The sequence below is a fragment of the Podarcis vaucheri genome (assembly GCF_965113315.1).
Source record: "Podarcis vaucheri genome assembly, chromosome: 3".
NCBI lineage: Eukaryota > Metazoa > Chordata > Lepidosauria > Squamata > Lacertidae > Podarcis > Podarcis vaucheri.
The window spans coordinates 112576681-112595444 of record NC_138761.1 but is presented as its reverse complement, the minus strand read 5'-3'; the positions used below and the strand labels follow the sequence as shown (position 1 = coordinate 112595444).

Sequence of the window (18764 nt, the reverse complement as noted above, 5' to 3'; positions counted from 1 at the left end):
TAACTTTTGGGTTGTGAATGCGGCAAACCCGGAAGTATACATGTGTGCATGCGCAGAAGCGCTCTATCGCGCCATGCGTGTGCACAGAAACGGTGCCCCTAGATGCAGACTTTTTGGGGTATGTACAGACCCCCGGAACTAATTAAGTTTCTATCCGGAAGGTATTGCACAATCAATTACAGTGGTGCCTCGCAAGACGAAATTAATTCGTTCTGCGAGTTTTTTCGTCTTGCGAATTTTTCGTCTTGCGAAGCACAGTTTCCCTGGGTATTAACGGTTTTAAGAAAAAGGAAACAAACTTGCAAGATGTTTTCATCTTGCAAAGCAAGCCCATAGGGAAATTCGTCTTGCGAAGCAACTCAAAAAACGAAAAACTCTTTCGTCTTGCGCGTTTTTCGTCTTGCGAGGCATTCGTCTTGCGAGGTACCACTGTAATTTATTTCAGCCAATAGAGCAAAAAAGAAGAAGCACACAATACACAGGAATCTCAGAACAAAACAGATTCAAAAGTGCAACACAAAATTAATCATATGCAATTATAACAATCTCATTAGTCCTTGGAGATGTTCCTTTTAGTTTCAAGTGGTCAGTTGTTTTCATGTTCTCACTGCTACTGATAGAGATTTAGTCACCACCTTTGGGGCTTTTATCTTCTGTTGGATATTTAACATAAAATGGAACTGACATTAGTTTGGTCAGTAAAGGACCAGTCATATACTGTTGAATCCCAGCATAGAAATTATAAAACAGATGGACATGTTCTACAGATTCTGCCTCCTGGTTATTACAGTCTTAATGAAAGAAGGCTGTCAATATATCTGCCCCAAAGCAAATTAAATCAGGCCAGAAGAAAAGCTTAATTAGCAACTTACATAATGCTGAAGTAGGAGTGGGTTGTAAGAGTTACCCAGAAACAGATTGTACATGAACAAGCCAGAAGTTCTTGAAATGAAATGCCCCCAAATCTTTTTTGGATGGGACGGGGCTCAGGTATTATCAGATGTGCTTTGGTTGCATTCAGAAAATCATATCTTCACTTATATTATTAAAGCCGAGAGATATGCACGTGTTCTACCTATGCAAGCAGTCATTCTCCCTTTGCAGTGAGCCACAGTTAAACAATGAAGTCTCAAATTGGCCATCGTTTCTGGTGTTGCATGAACTGAGAAACTATGGCTAGCAGCTTTAGAACAAGACAGAAGCAACTTCAGACCATAGTTGTAGGAAACAGTGACCGATGAGGGATAGACCATTGATCAGATACAGCAGGACTGGTGCAATGAAGTTTTAAATTGGATAGCATGGAGAGAATGTAAAAATCTTGAGAAATATTTAATGGCGGGAAGGATGCAATGATTTCTTGTTTACAAGTACTCAGGGTTTTCTTGCTTCTTCCTGTTCTGCTTCTGTTTTCCTGCATTGCCTATCTGTGAACTGATACTGGGAGTTCATGTGTAATGTAGTGAGGACAGGGGACAGTTGCTGCAGTATCTGAAACTGCCCCTCTTTGTTACTCAAATATTTTGTGTATTTTATTGGAACTGAAGATGGTGACCTTTCCACTGACCATGAGCGGTATGATTTTTTTATTGGCATGTGCAATTACCTGCATGCTGACATTCTGTTTTTATGGGAAACTCAGCAAGGGATCAGCATATGTTCTGCTGCTTTCATATTTCATCAGCTTTAACTTAGATATCCAAGAATTCAGTGTAACTTTCAGTGCGACTGCTTGTAGCAAAGATTGCGTGTTCAGACCCAGAAACCTCCCCCCTAAATAAATTCACACTTGACTCAAATTTTTGGTTTGGTTTTTGGCAGAATTTAGGCCACAACTTTATTGATTACAGAAAGTGACTGGTTGCATAGGCTCTGGTTCAACAAGCTCCCTGCCATGCAGGTAGTGCTGACCAAGGGCACCAGCATAGGTCAACTGAGGGTGAACACCTGGATAAGCAGAAAGCTGGGACAGGGCTAACTCCGCCACCCAAATGTCCCCTTGGACTCAGGCATGGGCGTAACCCCCTCTCAGGGTTTAACCAAACCACCGAGTCCCTGGATTGCTTTAACGGAATACCCTTCACATAAGGATGGCGAGAGCGTTCTCCCATCCCTATCACCTGAACCAGAGCCTATCTGCAACCTTACAAGTTGTGACGATTTGCTATGTGGCAGGTGAAACCCAAATGGCAACAGCCAATCAGCCAAGTGGGGAAAATTCCTGCCGTGCCCCTGTCCCAACAACAGACAACGCACGATGACATAGCAAGGTCAAGCACAACAAGCCCTAAAAGTAGGGAGAAGTGGGCGGGTGTTTCGAATGCACGCACCGAAAGAGGAAGCTCTGGGTCACGTGCATGGGCATAAATAGGCCCCTCGAACCATTTGGACTGTGTCCCATTGGCCAGATTGTACCCAGCTTCAAGCGGGTGTTGTGGCTGACCAATTGTACCCACCCACAGCACAGGGTGTCGGTTGTCCAGGTCTCACCGCAATATGTGCCCTTTTTAAGAGAGGACCCTATTTAAGAGATGACGCATTCTCTGTTGCATGTCTTGATTTTTCAATGTCTGTTAAAAAAATAATATTAACTTAGGCAGTAGACACGATGAATGTTATCCCTATGAAGAACAGAACCTCAAAATACTTAAGAAATTACAACAGATGTCTCTTAGACTGTCCACTCTGAAACTGTTGATCTTCAACATATGGTGCTCTGCATTCAATCTTTGAAACTCTCAAAAGTGCAGTTCACAGCTGGGCACTTACTTTATTTGAAGGATTTCTATCATTATATATTTATTTTGCTTGCATACGCTTAGAAGTCTCCCAGCTGAAATATGCTTGGCTTTTGTTTTTGTTATTCAGTGGAGAATCAGGCCCACAATGTGTTGATCTAATCCACAATGACAGAGTAAAACCCTTACATTCTCTTGTTAGTAGTTAATTTGAACCCATTTTTAAAACTCATCTTCTCAATTTTAAAAAACCTGTAGCTGCTTTTTGCTAATTGATTTTATTTTGTAGATCACTTTGGGCCATATTTAGAAGGCAAACAAATAATAGCACATTGTTAGTCGAGACTAGTCTCTTAGAAGCGATTTGAGGTATGTTCGGCCATCTTGCAGAATTGATGCAATAGCAGTTCAAGCCCTAGAATTTTAGAAGTCTCCTGCAAATAAACCTGAATTCACAACAATAATTCTGGATATTACACAATTCATGTTTCATCTAATGAAATTAAGGATGCAATTCTATGCACACTTTCTTGGAAGAAAGTCTCACTGCTTGGGGGTGTGATTTTTTCCTTCCTGTCTCTTTGGCAAAAACTCCAGTCATCTCTCTGGTCTTCAGTTTTCTTATATCCTCACATGTGAGCTTTATTCCTCCACCTTCACCATCCTCCACCATCTGAAAGCCTCCTGCTCCAACAAATTATTCCACCCTTTATACTTTGATGCCGCATATGTTTGGAATTCCATCCTAGAACTACTTAATGAATCACTCCTCAAAACTCACCTTTCCCATGAAGGCTTTGGCACCGTCCCTTAGTTCCCATACCTTGCTGAGCATGGAATTAAGCCTAAGCAAGTGTATCGGAAATAACTGTATATTGCTTCCTCATTCACCCCTTCCTCCTCTTCTCTTCCTCTGCTGTTTTTAGTGTGTTGAATTTTAGACTGTAAACTTCTTGGGGCAGGGACCTTGTTCTCTGGAAAGTGCCGTGCATGCTGGTAGTGCTACAGAAATAAAAACAATGCACCATTTTTTCCTCTGCATCCATCATCAAGCAACAACTTGGTCAGAATGCCGTAAATCTGTGATTAAACTTTCTATGTGGTTTAAACTCAATGGAGTACATGTTCATAATGTGTTTAATGTCACATTTACTTTGCATTTTGGTGTTGTGTTATTTTCCATTTCAGCATACTGATAATGCAAAAGAGCTTGTCTGTCTCATACTTCATCATATGACACAGCTGCTTTAACTCACTAGATCGCACAACCTTGTTAAATTGGCATTTCCCCAGGCAGTAAAGTGGTTCACTATTCTCACTACCAAACAGCCATTTATAATAAATCATTGAGGGAGCAGGTGAAACTACAGGTGTCAGTCATTTCCTTTCTCATTGCCCATACAGACATAATGAACTGTCCTATGATAACACTTTCATTTCCAATGAATGTTGAGGGGGTTTCTTCTCTAGCATTACCCAGTCTCAGTGGAACATGTCTAATTTTGTTCCATAAACCAGCTAAAATTATTATCCACTGTTCCCCAGCCCTTCCTCCCCCTCATAAAATTTTATTAACACTTTTCATAATACAATAATATAAAAGAAACTAATCTAAATAAGAACAAAAACAGAGAAAGAGAAAACACAGGGCCGGATCCAGCCCCCGGGCCTTAGTTTGCCTACCCATGCTCTTAATCCTTGTTACCCACAGAAAGTGATGGATCTTCCCAGCTCTCACCTGGGAGTTTTACTTTCTGCTCCCAGTCTCTCACCCTGAAATGTCTTCTCTTATGTGCCACCTCTCACTCAAGCAAACAAGGTGTGCTTTTTTGCAGTTTATATTTTGTTAAATTTCAAAAATGTCACATATGCACACCAAAACATAATATTTTTTCTTGGGTTTTGTCGACTTCTCCTGTTTTCCATTGTGTTTTTAATTTCTTCCCCTTGCTGCAACCTGTCCACTCTTTCTCAAATCATAACCACCATAAAATAATCTCTAATTCCTTCTGTTGCTCATAGTTCAGATCCTGCTCACAAATTCATCATACTATAATAATGCTTTTTTTTTTCATTTTGTCTCAATCCAACCTTAGCAAGCATAGTTACTGCAAGATGCAGTATCTTACATTGCAGTGTGCTTGATAAAATGGGCTTTTGCAATTTAAGTGACCGATATATTAATGAGGTGGGCACTCTTACTTCTAAAAAGAAAGTAAAATTGATGACAGCAGTTCTTCCCATCTTTGATATTTAAAATTTTGGCCAGTAACCTGAGCCCTTCTCTTGTTTTCTTTGGGGCAAGATTGGTAACTGACGCTATCTTTCTACTTAGTAACAATTTCCTTCTTCCATGTCAATGTTTACTCCCAATAACTTCAGCTTTGTTTGTGCTTATAACCTGAAATGTGGCCAGAGGAACCTAAAGGCTGATGAAGTTTTCGATTGATTGTGTGAAATTCCTTATATGAAACGCAGTATGGTTTTAAGGTTCTTTATGTATAGGCTTCCTCTTTGGATAAAAGCAGTAGTGGTTTTGTACATGGAAGTTTAAAGTAGATAGCAGTGAACTAGTTCCATCCGTTGTTTAAAACAGATTTCAGGAAAGGGGAGAGGAAATTATTAAGGAACCCTGAAACGGGGCAATAAATTATTTGCAATGTGCACTGCATGTGTTTCTTGTGTATGAACAACATTAATACACGTTATACAATTATACTGAGAATATTTAATAATTTAGCTACCAATGGTTGGATTTAAAAAAACAAACAAACCTAAACATTGAAACATGCATTGAACAATTGTGTTCTCGTTTTAAAACTAATTATCTGTCCCCTTCCCATGCTCTCATTAATAAGAGGTCTGTAGGAGTAAAGCTGTACTCTAGTTATCCCTCTAAATCCTGTTTTTTCCCTCTAATCTTAGCATCAACGAGATCCTCGGCTGAATGAAATTTTATTTCCCTTCTATGATCCCAAACGAGCAATGCAGATAATTGAGACATATGAGCCAGATGATGATTTAAAAAGCAAGGGTAAGAACCAGATCATAAATTTGTGATCATTTCTATAAAATGTACTGTTTTCTGCAAGATCCATCTTAACCTTTGTGTGAACATCATCCTATCTTGATCCTCCTTGAAATAAGCCTTCATTGAGGTGACTCAGTTATTTCCATCTTACACATGGAGGATTCAGTAAAAAAACAACACCTTTGCCAAGTCTCTAGTACTCTCCAATGAACCTCATTTACCCACATTCAGATGATGTTACAAGCCCTGTGTGGTGCTTTGAAACCCCAACCATCTGTCAAATTGGATCTGCCAAGCTAGATTGTGATATGGATCTGGCCTGAAGAGCCTATAAGGTTGGCTCCAGAGATTCGGATTCCGGTCTTGCAATTTCATACCTCGTGGTTTATTGGGACTTGCAAAGGCCCCGAAAAACACGGTCAGAGCTTTAACAAGATGGAAAGAGCTCTGCTGGGTCAGCACATAGGCCTGTCTAGTCCAGAAGGGAACAGGTTTGTGCAGCCAAGGCAACGGGATTTAATTCCTGCTCACTAGCTGAGTGGGGATTGGAGCCCTGGGCAGAAGTACACATGGAAGCAGCTCACGCCTGTGAACTACTTCAATGAGGCTTTTGCAAGGCCTTTAAGACAGCTCTTGTGCTCCCAATTTGAGCTTCCGGAGGCTCAAGCTGGAGTGTGGAGGTAAGTCGTAAAGCCATAATAATAATAATAATAATAATAATAATAATAATAATAATAATAATAATTTATTTATACCACACCCATCTGGCTGGGTTTCCTCCCTAGCCACTCTGGACGGCTCCCAACAGAATATTAAAAACACAATAAAACATCAAACATTAAAAACTTCCCTAAACAGGGCTGCCTTCAGATGTCTTCTAAAAGTCAGGTAGTTGTTTATTTCCTTGACATCTGATGGGAGGGCGTTCCACAGGGCGGGCGTCACCGCCAAGAAGACCCTCTGCCTGGTTCTCAGTAACCTTACTTCTCACAGTGAGGGAACCGCCAGAAGGCCCTCAGAGCTGGACCTCAGTGTCCGGGCTGAGCGATGGGGGTGGAGATGCTCCTTCAAGTATACTGGGCCGAGGCCGTCTAGGGCTTTAAAGATCAGCACCAGCACTTTGAATTGTGCTCGAAAATGTACTGGGAGTCAATGTAGATCTTTCAGGACTGGTGCGATATAGTCTCAGTGGCCACTCCCAGTCACCAGTGTAGCTGCCGCATTCTGGATTAGTTGTAGTTTCTGGGTCACCTTCAAAGGTAGCGCCACATAGAGCACACTGCAGTAGTCCAAGCAGGAGATAACTAGAGCATGCACCACTCTGGCAAGACGGTCTGCGGGCAGGTAGGGTCTCAGCCTGCGTACCAGATGGAGCTGGTAGACCGCTGCCCTGGACACAGAATTGACCTTTTGCATGTCTGCCCCCATATCCCACTTTTAAATACCCCATCTTGGAAGAGGCTTTGAAAGTCTCCCTGGACTGCCCCCACGCCCCCTCATTTTAATCCTTCAGCATTTCTCATGTGTGTTTTAAATCTCAGCATGAATGCACAGAATCCACAATGTTATGTTTTCATGTGTTCAGGTCTCATGTCAAGTGATGGGTTTTGCCGGTACTTGATGTCCGATGAGAATGCCCCTGTCTTCCTGGACCGTTTAGAACTATACCAAGAAATGGAACAACCCTTGGCTCACTACTTCATTAGCTCCTCCCACAACACGTATCTCACTGGAAGACAGTTTGGTGGGAAATCATCTGTGGAGATGTATAGACAAGTCCTCTTAGCCGGATGCAGGTCGGATGTTCACATTAGTGGTTTAAATGAATATTTTTTAAAAAAAATTATAAAGTTTTCTATTTTACAGTTTAAGATAATCATTTTACATAAGATATCAATGATTTGCCTTCTTCTCTTTCCATGGTTCATTTTACATATCATAAATCCCTTCATATTTTACATAAACTATACCATTCAGTATTCCATTATTGCATCCATCCAAACCTATTTACACCGTTTAATTTATCTCAAGGCTGCCAGCATTTTCAGCTGTACACAATTATTCAAATGAATATTTAAGAGAGATGCTATACTATAAAAACTAGTTTTTATAGAGAGCCAGTGTGGTGTAGTGGTTAAGAGTCACGTAATCTGGGAAACCGGGTTCGTGTCTCCGCTCCTCCACATGCAGCTGCTGGGTGACCTTGGGCCAGTCACACTTCTGTGAAGTCTCTCAGCCCCACTCACCTCACAGAGTGTTTGTTGTGGGGGAGGAAGGGAAAGGAGAATGTTAGCCGCTTTGAGACTCCTGAAGGGGAGTGAAAGGCGGGATATCAAATCCAAACTCTTCTCTTCTTCTTCTCTTCTTAAATGCATCTGATTCACTACTACATGTGACTCAGTATATTGCATGTATGACACACAAATATACATATACAACAAACTGATTTAAATATTGAAAGGAATATTTCACTCTTCGGAGAACTTGTGGAAATCATGCCTTTCAATAAATGACATGGTCAGCAAAGTAGAGTTTGGTTTTGCAATCTGGCTGCATTTGCTTTTGACTGCAGCAAAGGAAAATGTTAATTATATCGGAGCCACCTGCATTTGAGAGTTATTTTCTTATACTGTATCTAAATTAATCTGCATTCACATTTATTTATATAATTCTTATTTGAATTCGTTGCAGAGAGGCTGATTTAATTTCGATTTGATAGAATTTAGATCCCACCCTTAACCACATGTACATTCACTGTACTGAGAACAATGTCTCCTTCATGTGCCACATGCAAGAAGGGACTCCATAAACAGGAGGCGAGTGGGGCCATTGTACCAAAGTCACGCCACACACAACCAGACTCCAGCATGCCGGTGCTCCTCACAACCATAGCATTCAATGGTCAGTTCAAATCAAGGTTAAAAAAAGGTCAAAATACTGAATCCTGTTCTCTCGTATGGCTTATGCACATATAGAAAGCATTTCAAAGTAGCCACTGTTGTCGCTATGGCAGATAGTTTGAAAGGAATTCCGTTGCTTTAGCAACGGAAAGGGAATTCAGTACTTATTTCTCACTGGTTTGCAGGTGTGTCGAACTCGATTGCTGGGATGGCAAAGGTGAAGACCAGGAACCGATAATAACTCACGGAAAGGCAATGTGTACGGACATTCTTTTCAAGGTAAACATCACCTGTGATGAATTTTAAAAGGTCAAACCACAGGTCAGTTAGTACAACAATTTCCTTGGTTTGCCAGGAATTCAGTTGCAAGTTGTGTAAACTCCTTCTAATGTGTAATGTTGCAGTTCTGCCCAAGTATGGAAAGAGCATATAAAGAGCTCACTCTTTTCCCCTCTGTTATACTATAGCTTGCTTATGATTGACCACTAAAATGCTTCTGTACAGCAGCATTCATTTGAATCCTTCCATGCTTCATGGAGAACAATTTATTCTGGCTCTGTTGGGCTTTATAATTCTCCTTTCTTATCATTGCAAAGGGAATGGGTATGATTTATGTTGAGCAAGGTCCTGCAGGAAGCAATAGATTGCATAGAGTGGTCTGCATGGATCAAAGCATTAGTGAAGATGCGTCATTTATTGACACAGTTAACTTCCTTCAGCTACAGGGAGAACTTTGAGAAACCTGCTCTTTAGTTTAATTCAGTGTTTCCCAAACTTGGGTCTCCAGCTGCTTTGGGGCTACAACTCCCATCATCCCTAACCACTGGTCTTGCTAGCTAGGGATGAGTTGTAGTCCAAAAACAGCTGGAGACCCAAGTTTGGGAAATTTTATTGAACAAGTCAACACTGAAAAGATCAGTGTGAAGCTATTTTAGCATCTGGGGTTTTCTTAAAACACAGCATCTTTCCAATTTCTTTATTATGTTCCTGATTGTAATTGAATTGGTTTTCTCACATGTAATCTTTTTGCTCATTTAAAGGATGTGATTCAAGCCATTAAGGAAACAGCATTTGTAACATCTGATTATCCTGTCATCCTGTCCTTTGAAAATCACTGCAGGTACATATTTTATGAAGGATTATTCCTCTTGCATATTTCCACGATGAGCTGGGAGATAAATTGTGGCAAAGTTTAAAGTAGGGCAACTGTTGTACATGACAGCTTTTTAAGGCAATTGGCTTAAGTTTAATTCAAGGTCACATTGAGTACAGCACTTGCTTTAATTACAGATAGATGTCACATTTGCCTTTTTTGGGTTTTATACTATGACACAATAGCTTTAATACACTTGGAAGCCACTTTCATATAATCGTTTTAAATCAATTTTCCAATTGTATTTGGTTTTATGCTAATCTTTTATTTATGGTTAATGTATTTTGCTCTAATAACTTTCGGTTGTGGAATAAGGAGACAGAAAGAAAGAAAGAGAGAGAAAAAGAATAGTCTCCATACTCTGTTGTATTTTGATTCATAACAGTGCTTCGTGTTTTTTTATATATATATGTAAAACCCACTATATTGTTTCCCAGCAAATATCAACAATACAAAATGTCAAAATACTGTGAAGATCTGTTTGGAGACCTTCTATTAAAGCAGCCGCTGGAAACTCATCCAGTAGGTACCTTTCAACTGTTTTCTTTACATCTTCTTGTAAAAATCAATGAAAACTTTGGTGACAAGAGTTACGTACAGTGGTACCTCTGGTTGCGCACGGGATTCGTTCTGGAACTCTGGTAGGATCATGAAGTGTGCATATCGGGAGATACCGCTTCTGTGCATGTGCGCGGTGCGGTTTAGCACTTCTGCACATGCGTGCGTAGAACGCTTCTGCCCATGCGCGTGCAGCGAAACCCAGAAAAATACTTCCGGGTTTGCCATGCACATATCCCGAAGGATATGTAACCGGAGGTGAACGTAAGTAGAGGTACCAGTGTGGTGTAGTGGTTAAGAGCGGTAGACTCGTAATCTGGGGAACTGGGTTCGCATCTCTGCTCCTCCACATGCAGCTGCTGGGTGACCTTGGGCCAGTCACACTTCTCTGACGTCTCTCAGCCCCACTCACCTCACAGAGTGTTTGTTGTGGGGGAGGAAGGGAAAGGAGAATGTTAGCCGCTTTGAGACTCCTTCGGGTAGTGACAAAGCGGGATATCAAATCAAAAACTCCTCTTCGCCTTTGACAACATTTCTTGGAAATTTATGAAGAAAAACTTGGAAGGGATGGGAGTGGGAAGGGGGTTTGAGAATGGAATAGAAGCAATCTATTCAGAACAAAAAGCTAAGTTGATAGTGAACAATGTGGTGACAGAAGAACTTCATATTGAAAAAGGAACACGTCAGGGGTGCCCCCTTTCCCCTTTATTGTTTATTTCAGTCCTGGAGGTTTTGCTGAACATGATAAGGAAGGATCGGCAGGTACAAGGAATACGGGTCGGAGCGAAACAATATAAACTGAAAGCATTTGCAGATGACTTGGTTTTAACATTACAGGAGCCAGAATCTAGTACAAAAAGAGTTTTGGAATTGATTCAGAAATTTGGTCGGGTGGCGGGTTTTAAGCTGAACAAACAAAAAACTAAGGTGTTAGGGAAAAACTTGACAGCTACTGAAACAGAGGGGTTTCAGAAGGAAACAGAACTAAATATTGTTAAAAAAGTGAAATACCTGGGGGTCAATCTTTCTTCCAAGAACTTGAATTTATTTAAAGATAATTATGAGAAATGTTGGTCAGAAGTTAAAAGAGATCTAGAAATTTGGTCAAGATTGAAATTATCCTTGTTAGGCCGAATTGCAGCTATAAAAATGAACGTTTTGCCAAAAATGTTGTTTTTGTTTCAAGCCTTGCAGATTGTGGACAGAGTGGAATGTTTTGGAAAGTGGCAGAAGGACATCTCTAAATTTGTCTGGCAGGGCAAAAAGCCCCGAATAAAGTTTAAAATACTAACTGATGCAAAGGAGAGAGGGGGGTTTGCCCTGCCAGACTTAAGGTTATACTATGAAGCTGCGGCCTTCTGCTGGATGAAAGATTGGATTCTGTTAGAAAACACTGATGTCCTAGATCTGGAAGGCTTTAATAATTCGCTAGGTTGGCATGCGTATTTGTGGTATGACAAGGGAAAAACACACGGAATGTTTAAAAACCATATTGTCAGAAAAGCAATATTTATGGTCTGGAAAAAATACAAAGACTTATTGGAAAGCAAAACTCCGAGGTGGATATCACCAATAGAGGCCAAAGCTCGGAAAAACCCCAATATGGAGGCCTGCTGGCCGAAATATTGGGAAATAATAGAAAACATTGGAGGTAATTGGAGGTTGCAGAGCTTTGAAAAACTAAAAGGTAAGGTGCAAAATTGGCTACATTATGCCCAAATTAATGAGGTCTTTAAGCTAGACAAAAAAACAGGATTCCAGGTGGAAAAATCGAAACTTGAGACAGAGTTGTTAGAACCAAAGACCAAGTTACTATCGAGAATGTATAACTTGCTGCTTAAATGGAACACTCAGGATGAGACAGTTAAATCAGCCATGATAAAATGGGCTCAGGACATTGGTTATAATATCATGTCTGAAGACTGGGAGAGGTTATGGACCACCGGTATGAAGTTTACTGCATGTAATGCTCTGAAAGAAAATATTATGAAAATGGTATACAGGTGGTACATGACCCCGGTCAAGCTGGCTAAGATATACCATTTGTCCGATAATAAATGTTGGAAGTGTAAGGAAGCTGAGGGGACATTCTTTCACCTTTGGTGGACTTGTCCAAGATTGAAGGCCTTCTGGGAAATGATTTATAACGAGTTAAAAAAGGTGTTTAAGTACACCTTCCCCAAGAAACCGGAGGCCTTTCTTCTGGGCATTGTTGGCCAGAAGGTGTTAAAGAAGGATAGAACTTTTTTCATGTATGTTACTACAGCAGCAAGAATCCTTATTGCTAAGCATTGGAAGACTCAAGATTTGCCCACACTGGAGGACTGGCAGACGCAATTGATGAACTACATGGAACTAGCCGAGATGACTGCAAGGACCCGAGATTTGGGAGAAGAAGCAATGGAGGAGGATTGGAAAAAATTTAAAGACTATTTGCAAAAGTATTATAAGTTATATGAATCTTAAGATGCCGTATGACTTGGAATGTTAGCCCCAGCAACGAAAGTGGATTATATATGAAATTGGATAATATTTATGAAAGAATCAAAGTTTAAATGGGTAAAAATGACAATATGTTATATTTTTAGAGTAAATGGAAAATAAGAGATTTAAACTTAAACCGCAATTGAAAGTACAAAGAAACACATGAAACAAGGTTATAATTTGCTGATAACTTTATTGTCAAGAATGCACTATGTGGGAGATGCGGGGAAGTCCGATAGAAATCTGAAATAAGTTGTTGAAATAGTTGTGATTTTCTGTTTTTTCTTTCTTTCTACTTTTTATGTTCTTTCTTTTCTCTGTTTTATCTGTAATTTGGAAAAAATGTAATAAAAATTATTATAAAAAAAACAAATCAAAAGCTCCTCTTCTTCTTCTACCACTGTATATCCGTAGATCTCTGGGTTTGAAGGGTGTCCATAATGAAGTGCCCTGAGAATATCTATTAATCCTGTTGACTTTTCTGCCTTAATACATTAGCATACTCCTTCCTTCCTGTGATGCACTCTTTTAGCTAGATGACATGCTTCATGTGCCTATCAGCCTCCATCTATTTTCTTTTGTCGGCATCTTATCTTCGGTATTCGTCGCTCCTAGATATTCATAAGAGCCTAGCCATCCCTCCACAAGAATATAGGAAACCTTTTTGTTTAGCAGGACATATTTATGACCGTTCCCTTTTAGGAAGTATCTTAAGACATAATATTTTTTTTGCTCTACAAGACTCACTTTTTCCCTCCTAAAAAGTAAGGGGAAATGTGTGTGCGTCTTATGGAGCGAATGCAGGCTGCGCAGCTATCCCAGAAGCCAAAACAGCAAAAGGGATCGCTGCTTTCACTGCGCAGCAATCCCTCTTGCTGTTCTGGCTTCTGAGATTCAGAATATTTTTTTTCTTGTTTTCCTCCTCTAAAAACTAGGTGCGTCTTGTGGTCTGGTGCATCTTATAGAGCGAAAAATACAGTATATCTCTTTTCCCAAGGCTTTTGTCCAATTAAAGCTGCAGTCCTCTATCTACTTACCTAAGAGTAAGTTCAATTGATCTCAAAGGGACTTGCTTCTCAGTAGACACATACGGGATTGTACTGTAACCGAGTTATTTAATTCACTGTGTTTCTTTCTGTTCGTCTTAATTTGTCCCTTAGCATCTTCTTCCCCTCCTGTGTGTGTTTGTTTAGATTTTAAGGCTGCAGGCAGGTTCTGTGCAGTTTTTGCCAATACGAATTGTAAATGTTCGTGTGCTTTTCCTAATTATGCTTCTTTTCTTGGTTGCAGCTCGAACCAGGAAGACCCCTGCCTTCCCCCAATGATCTCAAAAGAAAAATCCTGATTAAAAACAAAAGGTTGAAAACTGAAGTGGAAAAAAGTAAGTAAAGTGCTATTTAAAGTATTGAAGTGCAAGCCTCACAAGAACACCAGCATTGTCCAAATTGTCTCAGAGTTACCTTTAGTATTTTCTCACAACGCAGAGTACTAACCACTATACGATCATGGCAAACTTTAGTATTTTCTCAACCCGAAATAGACTTTCTGTTTTACTGTTCTGTTGTTTTTCATGAAGCACTGCAGTAACAGTCTCTTCAAAAAGCAGGGTTTTTCCAGCTGTTTTTAGACTACAACTCCTTTCATCTCTAGCTAGCAGGACCAGAGGTCAGGGCTAATGGGAATTGTAGTCCAAAAACAAGTTTGGGAAACCCTGTTCTAAAGCATTGCTGAATTGCTATGTCGTCATAGTGCTTTTTCCCTTTTCAATGTACCTTATGCTTTTACAAAATATCTCTTTTTTTGCATAAAGGATAGTTCTTTAGTTATTAGTCTCAATGGGGTGGTGAATTTCATTTTGGGTCGCCGCGGGACGCAACCTGAAAAGATTTAACCCAAAGCGTCTTGAACCCGAGGTATGACTGTATTTTTATTTACGAAATATATTTTGCCTTTCTGTGTGTATGTGTGTGTGTGCCTGTTTCTTTTAAATAGAACAGCTTGAAACGTTGAAAAGTATGATGGAAGCTGGTGAAACGGCTGCTCCTGTTAGCATCTTGGAAGATGACAATGAAGAAGAGATAGAAAGTGGTAAGGTGGCTCTCAAAATCACTCTCCTTTTGGCTCCTCTAATTGATTATTACGATAGCTTGGCGGATAAACCATTTGAGAGGTATAGCCTTAGATGACAGCTTTAATCTTCTACCACCCACTAATGCATCTTTCTTGATGGTAAAATTTCCTTACCACCCACCAGTGCTCAGTGGAAGGAGGATTCAGCTTGTGCCATGGGACCCCCTTCCGCCCACCTAGAATCCTGAAACTCCCACTAGTGGATGGTAGGGACCAGATTGACAACCCCTGCTTTAAGCAAACATTCACTTCCAGCATAAATGTCCTTGGTTTTATATTTGAGCTCTGGATTCCAAAGATATGTGCAAGAAGTCCAGGGAGTTCATAAAAACATCACTCGTGGACTGATAATATGGTGGACTGGTCCTATGGTGGTCAACAGGCCTGGATGAATAGAGCAGATAATGGGGAATTGTCACCTCACTAGGGGAAGAGTTACCAGGCATAGGGTACCTTTATCTAGGTAGATGTGAAGCCATACAGTAGTTTAACTACAGTAGTACCTTGGTTCTCGAACCGAATCCGTTCCAGAAGTCCGTTTGACTTCCGAAATGTTTGAAAACCAAGGCATGGCTTCCGATTGATTGCAGGAGCTTCCTGCACTCAAGTAGAATCCACGTCACATGTTCGGCTTCCAAAAAACGTTTGAAAACCGGAACACTTACGTCTGGGTTTTTGGCGTTCAGGAACTGATTTGTTTGTCAACTAAGCCGTTCGAGAACCAAGGTTCCACTGTATTGCAGCGCTGTAGTTCCTGAAATGTAACTTTCTTTTAGAAAACTAGTAAAGCTTCTTAGATGCTTTCATGTTGCTTTTTTAAAGCCTCTGCTTTACTTCTTGGCTCTTTTGGCATTCTAGTCGTTGTCTTTCAGTGTTTTCTGCTTCCGTTTTTGTGTAGCTGACCAGGAAGAAGAAGCCCATCCAGAATACAAATTTGGAAGTGAGCTGTCTGCAGACGACTTGAGCCAAAAGGAATCAGTGGCCAACAATGTGAAAAAGGTGGGATAGCTTTTCTCGCATACGTTTTAATTGGACAACTTCTCATTTGTTGACATGTCCAGGAAAATGGGGTCACGGTGCTTATTAATTGTAGGTAGAAAGAACATATGATTTTGGTCAAAGTCACAAAGAAAGGGCCTGACTTTGTTCCTTGCTGAAAGTCTAGAAACTTCTTTTATTTGCCTGTATGGTTCTTGCTGAATGCTTCCAATGGTAAGGTAAAGGTAAAGGGACCCCTGACTATTAGGTCCAGTCGTGACCGACTCTGGGGTTGCGGCGCTCATCTCACTTTATTGGCCAAGGGAGCCAATGTACAGCCATGTGGCCAGCATGACTAAACTGCTTCTGGAGAACCAGAGCAGCGCACGGAAACACCGTTTACCTTCCTGCCGGAGCGGTCCCTATTTATCTACTTGCACTTTGACGTGCTTTCGAACTGCTAGGTTGGCAGGAGCAGGGACCGAGCAACGGGAGCTCACCCTCTCGCGGGGATTCGAACTGCCAATCTTCTGATCAGCAAGTCCTAGGCTCTGTGGTTTAACCCACAGCGCCACCAGCGTCCCAATGGTAAATCATTGCTAATATTAACAAGAACGAACTATACGTCTGAAGAGTAACAGGAAGCACACATCTGAAGGGGCCAGTATGAAATGATACCAGTAGATTGTGAGAATAGACAGAAAGGGGAGACATTACTCTAATTGTTCCTATTTGGTATTCTTCTGCCCCAAGTACCAAATGGCTCTTTTTTAAAAAGCACAGTGCACCAGGACAGCAGACACATCAAACCCTGCATGTCCAAGGGAAAGATTCAAATTTGAGCTATTTTGCTGCTGTTGTTATTGCAGCACTTTTCTTCTTACCCAGCCTATCTTCTAACCTTGATCCAGGCAGCTGCACCAATAGAAGCCCTCTTCCTGTGCCAAAAACTTTTCTTATAAAAATTATTTAGTTTTTCCGATTTTAGAAATTTACAAACAATAATCCAACAACCAACATAAAAAGATAATTCCAAATTCCCCTTTGTGGGTCCTTATATTAACTTTTTCCTCCTGCATCTTTTTTATTAATCCAAATCTTTTAAATCTCCATTATACTCAAAATTCAACATTGAACTACAAGTGTTATTCCAATCCTACTAATGATTCTAATTGTTTACAATGGTTTTTAAGATAAATTATATATTTCCCCCATTCCTTATTAAAGTTTTGGTCTTCCTGGTTTCTGATTCTTCCAGTCATTTTTGCCAATTCAGCATAGTCCATCAACTTAATCTACCATTCTTCTCTGGTCGGGACTTTATCTTCTTTCCATCTCTGGGCCATTAACATCTGTGCAGCCGTGGTTGCATACAGAAATAGTCTTTTCTGATTCGTTTGAATTTTGACCCCTGGAATTCCTAAAAGAAAAGCTTCAGGGTTTTTTTTTTAAGAAAAAGTTATTTTAAACATTTTTTAAGTTCATTGTATATCATCTCCCAGAATTCTTTTACTACCTTACATGTCCACCACATATGATAGAAGGTGCCTTCTTTTTCCTTACATTTCCAGCATGTATTGACCTTGTTTTGTACATTTTAAGGTAGTTTAAAGGTAAAGGGACCCCTGACCATTAGGTCCAGTTGCGGACGACTCTGGGGTTGCGGTGCTCATCTCGCTTTACTGGCCGAGGGAGCCGCGTACATCTTCTGGGTCATGTGGCCAGCATGACTAAGCCACTTCTGGTGAAACAGAGCAGCGCACGGAAACGCCGTTTACCTTCCCGCCGGAGCAGTACCTATTTATCTACTTGCACTTTGATGTGCTTTCAAACTGCTAGGTTGTTAAATACCAATGATACATCATTTTCATATAATTTTCTTTCAACGTATAACATGCTGTGAACTTCAGATCCCTGTTCCATAGCTTCTCCCATGCTGTAAATTGTATATTATATCCAAAATCCCTTGCTTAGTGTATCATAACTGATTTAACCTGTTCATCTTTTGTATGCCATTGTAATACTAATTTATACATTTTTGAAAGCAATTTAGTCTTGTTTATTAACAGCTCTTTTTCAAATTTAGAGGTTTCATTAAGAAAATCTTTTTATGTGCCTCTTACATATATCATTTGGTTGATGGTATTGTAACCAATCAGTTAATAATTCCTCTTATGTCCTCAAACTTCTTTAATTTTAGTTGATATTCTACTTCTATCAACAGTTCTTTGTATGTTGCCCAGTCATTTCTCATATTCAATTTTTTAAAAGATATCGCTTCCAGTGGGGAAAGTCACCATGGTGTTTTTTGTTCTAATATTTTTTTATATTTCCCCCATACTTCATAAACCGATTTTCTTACTACATGATTTAGGAAAGCTCTATGTACTTTAACCTTCTCGTACCACAAATAGGCATGTCAACCATATCTATTGTCATGACCTTCAAAGTCTAAAACATCAGTATTTTTTAATAATATCCATTCCCTTAGCCAGCATAAGCAGGATGCCTCATAATATAATCTTAAATCTGGCAGGGAGAATCCACCTCTATCTTTAGAATCTATCAACAATTTATATTTTATTCTTGGATTTTCCCCCTGCCAGATAAATCTAATAATATCTTTTTGCCACTTTCTGAAGTCTCCTGCATTGTTGATCAAGGGTATTGATTGCAATAAAAATAACATTTTTGGCAGTACATTCATTTTGATTACCAATATTCTTCCCAATAATGATAACTTTTTTAAGTCTCTGGAATAGGATTTGCTAATCTAGAAATGATAATACCCT

At 40.0% G+C, this 18764-nt stretch overlaps 1 protein-coding gene across 12 annotated transcripts in view; it reads left to right on the top strand.

Moving 5' to 3' along the window:
- PLCB4 (phospholipase C beta 4) overlaps positions 1-18764 on the top strand; it is a 211220-nt gene that overhangs the window by 148307 nt on the left and 44149 nt on the right. For all 12 annotated transcript variants that reach the window (XM_082215450.1, XM_082215449.1, XM_082215456.1 and 9 more), the window contains 8 exons: positions 5664-5772; positions 7355-7565; positions 8855-8948; positions 9710-9789; positions 10260-10344; positions 14155-14245; positions 14857-14952; positions 15893-15993. In XM_082215450.1, the coding sequence (XP_082071576.1) occupies positions 5664-5772; positions 7355-7565; positions 8855-8948; positions 9710-9789; positions 10260-10344; positions 14155-14245; positions 14857-14952; positions 15893-15993 (867 nt within the window). The remainder of the gene's footprint in view (positions 1-5663; positions 5773-7354; positions 7566-8854; positions 8949-9709; positions 9790-10259; positions 10345-14154; positions 14246-14856; positions 14953-15892; positions 15994-18764) is intronic.